Source organism: Lactuca saligna, chromosome 4, assembly GCF_052625555.1.
Source record: "Lactuca saligna cultivar CGN05327 chromosome 4, ASM5262555v1, whole genome shotgun sequence".
Classification (NCBI taxonomy): domain Eukaryota; kingdom Viridiplantae; phylum Streptophyta; class Magnoliopsida; order Asterales; family Asteraceae; genus Lactuca; species Lactuca saligna.
The window spans coordinates 69,625,083-69,631,082 of record NC_136420.1 but is presented as its reverse complement, the minus strand read 5'-3'; the positions used below and the strand labels follow the sequence as shown (position 1 = coordinate 69,631,082).

General features: G+C 34.7%; 1 protein-coding gene across 1 annotated transcript; it reads right to left on the bottom strand.

Annotated features, from left to right (window-relative positions):
• Positions 1-659: 659 nt before the first annotated feature.
• On the bottom strand, positions 660-2,036 carry LOC145039731 (uncharacterized). The gene has a single exon (XM_078987753.1). It carries the CDS (start codon positions 2,034-2,036, stop codon positions 660-662), a length of 1,377 nt encoding a protein of 458 aa, XP_078843879.1.
• Positions 2,037-6,000: the final 3,964 nt, after the last annotated feature.

Sequence of the window (6,000 nt, the reverse complement as noted above, 5' to 3'; positions counted from 1 at the left end):
GTTAGATAAATTCATCGAGGAATGGGGTATTGTATCAGAGGGTTCAAGTCTCATGTTCGTATGGAGAAACTGAATTTTAAAATATGGCCATAAATACGAACTCGGTAGACTGAGTCCTATGATTTCTGAACGGGTGCTTTTTGGTACTACAGGTAGGGTCTGACGGAAATCAACACCAAGAAGTACCGATATTCCTCCAGATGGTTGTTCTTCACAGGCTAACACATCGCTAAGTGAACGGTCTAAATATTCAAAACATTTTCTGTCACTCATTGGTGCCTCGTCCCATAGTATTAGTGTTGTTTGTTGTAAAAGATCGCCAAGGAATGTACGCTTTTTGATGTCACATGATTTTTGTTGTTTAAATCGATCGGTATTTTGAACCTTGAGTGTGCGGTTGTACCGGACGGTAAAAGAAGCGATGCTATTCCGGACGCAGCGACAACCAAAGCATTTTTTCCCAGAGATCTCAAGTGGGAAAGAATGGCCGTCCATAGAAATGTTTTACCAGTTCCAGCGTGTCCATACACAAATATTAGTACCTGTTTGTTGTTGTCAATGGAAGAGAAAACATTGTCGTAGACTAATCGTTGATGGTGATTTAGCTTTTGTACATGCTCACTGTGCTGTTTTCGTAATTCTTCCTTATCATAGCTCATTTATTCCAATAACAACCGATTTTGTAGAACGCCAGTCACATAGACTGACAGAACAGGAAGCCCACAGTCTCTCATTGATTTTGAAGGCACAACAGACCGGAGCATGTCATCTAAATCATGAAGTAATTGTTGTTCAACAATCCCAGCCAAAGAGGTTACTATCTTATCTGTTACCTGAACACTTACGGTATGCATATAATCATCTTTCATCCTATCGAAAGCAGCGTTCCACATCAGAAGTGGATTGCTGACCTCACAGAAAAAGAGCATGTGACAGAAAAGTGATCGTAGCTGTGAGGCGGTAGCCCACATTGCAGCTTCTGTAAAACACGTCAACCACTCAACATCATCACCTATTAATTGAAGTGCATTACAGGCAGCTCTGAAAGTTGGATATATAGTTCCAGCTATAGTACGCAAATCCTTAAACAATGTACATCCATTCTGGTGACACAGCAGCATCCGTAAATAGAACAATTCTCCAGAAGTAGGATGTATGAATACAAGGCGGCCTACCATTTTTGATGATTCATGGACTCGCCGATCCCAGGATTTACTCGACTTATCCCATTTGTACTTTTTTGGATAATCCAAGTATGTCAAATCATGACCTTGATTGCCCCTTGAATTGCTATTGATCCAGCCAAGAAGGGTAGTAGTGCTCGCATATGGATTAGATAACACCTCAAGTATGGAACTCTCCCCATTGAAGACCATTTGTTGCATATTTTCTTCATGAACTGTAAGAACCTGAACTGGTGGATATCGATGATGTATGTGAAAGTCGAATATCTGCCACACTGCCTCATGTGAACAAATATATCGCCCATCCAAATAATTTTGGACCTCATTTATTGGACGACAATCATGATTTGTCGATCCCTGATAAGTGGCAGTAGGCACTGAGGTAGATGCGGCATCGGTATTTCCCTGTTTTTTGATAGTGTATTTTACACGATCTGCACCTTTGGAAATATACTTAAATAGATACTTAATCAACATATTCCAGCCACAATACTCCACATTTATATGTGCACGGAACCACGAACATAGTCTTTTGTTGTATGGTACAACATATCCATTATCAACAATCTGTCCAAATTGAGTAGTGTGGTGTGCAGTCGAAGTACGTTTGTAACATACATATCCATTTGTGTCAAAGAATGTAGCATCGAGAAACGGTTTGGGAAAGTGTTTATTACATTTTCCTTCCTTCATACATGCTGCCTTTTGGTTAAGTGGTCCGCATGGGTCGTGGATCATACAGGTTGTTATGGTATTGTACAAATTTGACTCATTAACCGGATCCGGCAGCTCGTCTGTTATATAGTTATCAACATCACTCGGAATTTTTATACGGTCCTTTGCTATACCCATAGTAATGTATGACAATGTGGAAGTCCTCTTTTTTGGAATTCGATAGTGTAAAGATCTGCAATAATGTAGATTTAAAATGGACATTGAAAATTAGATATATATACAAAGGTAAAATAAACAAATAGTACATATCCGTAACAACAGATAAAAGGGTAAGATATATATACAAATGTATATTTGAAAGTAACTACAAAACTAATGAACAGACAAAAACAACTTTACGCATGAGAATTTGTGTAAAAAAACTACCTGCTATATTTTTATAAATAAATCATAACAGGGATAATTTTGGAACAACATACAACAAATTTAAATGGCTGAAGTTAACGGAATCGGGTCAATAAGATGGTATATATGATACAAAAGATATTGGAAATCAAATATAATTTTGTTTACGTAACAAAATCAAAATAATGAAGGAGGCAGAAAGTGGTGAATGAGAACTTATATTCTACAAAAAAAAATATTAGAAAGTAAATAATGTTTATTTCAGTTATAACTCATTCAACATTGATTGTGCAAAAGTATCCCTGTGGTATGTATGTGTGTTTCTGTGTTTTACTTTCTACATAAGGAAGAAGGTTAGAGTCATATTCCCAAACTACCCTTGAAGTATGTGTGTGTGTTTCTGTCTTTTACTTTGTACATAAAGACTAAGGTTAGGCAGTGAAATACGTGAGGTAATAACAGAAATGTACAATAGGTAGAGGTTAAAAAAACATATCTTTGTTAAAAACAAATACATGAGAATACAACAACATACAATTGAATTTAATTGCTAAATTCAAGTGGGTCAGCTGAATATGGAAGTATATACGATACAAAAAGGTTTGACAATCATTTAGTTAACTGACAAAATGAAAATGATAAAGAATGCAGAAAGTGTTCAATATGAAATTATATTTAACAATCAGTCAAATTCCATAACAACCCTTGCAGTATGTGTGTGTGTTTATGTTTTTTAGTTTCTACATAAGGAACCTTATGCAATAAAATGTGTGAGGTGATAACAGAAATGTGGAATTGGTAAATGGTGAAAAGAAAAGCATATGTTTTTGTAAAAAAACTTAAATAGATAAGAGTGTAGTAAGATACAAAAGACTTTAATTGCTGAATTCAACGGAATATGCTGAATAAGGAGGTATATATGATACAAAAAAATAATGAAAATAATTTTGTTACTCAACTAAATGAAAATAATAAAGAAAACGCAAACTACAAAATAAGAAGATATATTTAAGAAAACAAAAAACTTAAAAGTAAAGAAGCTTTTTTTTTCAGTTAGAAGACACAAAACTGTAAAATTCCAAAACTACCCCTGCAGTATGCAAGCTGATTTAAAACCATGTAAATATTTTGACTTTTAATTCCATATTTATAAGATCTGTGAATAAATACAAAAAGTAAGTTGAAACATGGGAAACAGGTGAAGGTAGAAAAAAATGCGTGTTTATAACCGAATTAAACAATAAGAACAGCGGCAGACAATCTACCATAGAGGAAGATGTTGATCATGTGAAAATAATACAAAGACACAGGGGTATTTAGAATTGTTTTTTTTATAAAAGAAAATAATAGTACATTTACTAACAAAAAATACCAATTTCAATTATATATTATTTTCGATATATAAAGTAACTGCATAAGTCATAACAATCCTGCAAACAGGGGAATGTATTAATGCGATGAAAATTTTCAATATTGGAAAGTAAATAATGTTTATTTAAGTTAAAATTTATTCAACATTGATTGTGCAAAAGTGTCCCTGTGGTATGTATGTGTGTTTCTGTGTTTTAATTACCACATAAGGAAGAAGGTTACAATCATATTCCCAAAGTACCCCTGAAGTATGTGTGTGTGTTTCTGTCTTTTAGTTTGTACATAAAGAATAAGGTTAGGCGGTGAAATCCGTGAGGTAATAATAGAAATGTATGATGGGTAGAGGTTAAAAAAAAACATATCTTTTTTAAAAAATAAATAAATACATGTGAATACAACAACATACAATTGAATTTAACTGCTGAATTCAAGTGGGTCAGCTCAATATGGAAGTATATACGATACAAAAAGGTTTGACAATCATTTAGTTAACTAACAAAATGAAAATGATAAAGAAGGCAGAAAGTGTTCAATATCAAATTATATTTAACAAACAGTCAAATTCCATAACAACCCCTACAGTATGTATGTGTTTGTGTTTTTTAGTTTGTACATAAAGAAGCTTATGCAATAAAATGTGTGAGGTGATAACAGAAACGTAGAATGGGTAAAGGGAGAAAAGAAAATCATATCTTTTTGGAAAAAAACTTAAATAGATAAGAGTGCAGTAAGATACAACAATTCCAAAACTACCCCTGTAGTATGCAAGCTGATTTAAAACCATGTAAATGTTTTGACTTTTAATTCCATATTTATAAGATTTGTCAATAAATACAAAAAGTAACTTGAAACATGGGAAACAGGTGAAGGTAGAAAAAAAATGCGCGTTTATAACCGAATTAAACAATGAGAACAGGGGCAGACAATCTACCATAGAGGAAGATGTTGATCATGTGAAAATAATAGAAAGACACAGGGGTATTTAGAATTGTTTTTTATAAAAGAAAATAATAGTACATTTAGTAACCAAAAATACCAATTTCAATTATATATTATTTTCGATATATAAAGTAACTACATAAGTCATAACAATCCTGCAAACAGGGGAATGTATTAATGCGATGAAAAATTTTCATAAGTAAGAAGCGGATATCAAGATATGCAATCATATGTAGTCTAGAAGAACTGAAAATACGGTTAACAGAATGAGCACGGTGCGAAAGGTTTACTATAAGAAAACGAATTTTATATAGAAGATACCAATACATACAGATTCAAAATACATAAGCCAGATTGAAGAAGCCAGAAACATATATAAAAAGCGATAAAATACAGATAACATCGGATGTAATGGAAAAGAGTAGCCAAGTGGGAAACATACATGCTTCAACATCGCCAAAGGTTTTGTCCTCCTTAAGAAACCGGATGACCTCATGAACTTTTATATTGAAGACTCGAATAATTATGTCCGCTCTACTATGGGTATCGATTTGATGATGTGTTTCCATATACCGGGTGATCTCTGGCCATTTGACGTTGCATGTAAAGGTGATATAGTACTATGGATTACCATACACCCTACATATGGATAGAGCGTCTAGATAATGACTGTACATGAAACAGGGACCTCCGGTGAATGATGCTGGCAAAAAAACCCATTTTCCAATGGACCCTGCATCTCTATCACCCTTGGAAAGCGCATCGTATAGGCCACTAACACAATCCGAACGAAGATTTGATTGATGCCTTACAATGTAATCCAACCGACTTTCCTCTATACACGTATACACATCCACCAAATATTGCTGAAAGAGACATGATGAGTTGATAATTGGAGACCATATATCTGACGGGCATGGACATGGTATGCATAATACATATTTACAGTTAGATTCTGAGCATTCGCACCCCTCCGATTGCCAAGCTTTAAACAGGGAGACCAACCCTCCTCACCAAAAGGGAACAAAAGAGGATATTGTAGAGGCATATAGTTGGGATGGAGCTTACTGATGCGCTGTGGATGACCCTGTTGTGAGTGAATAATTATGTCATATGTGGTAGATGTTGTATCATCACCAGTGACTATACATCCTAACGACCCAGGTAAAGGAAGGTCATATCTACGATCCTGAATGTGATTGAATAGTCGGACAACATAAGATTCCAAATCCATTTCTTCAGCTATCTGCTTTGCGTTCTTGAAGGTCCGAACGTATTCATTACTTTCAGCTAAACCGATTTTCAACCTCGTGATCTGTATCAAATAAGTATAGCTGCAAAAACCTCGGTCCTTTTGCAGGGTCTGGCGAAAGGGACCTAATTTTATGACTAATCTGTCCGGAGACCTTAAAAACATATGGGCCAC

Bases quoted from the DNA above. Each gene is read 5' to 3' on its own strand.
- LOC145039731 (XM_078987753.1), bottom strand. From the start codon at position 2,036: ATGGGTATAGCAAAGGACCGTATAAAAATTCCGAGTGATGTTGATAAC.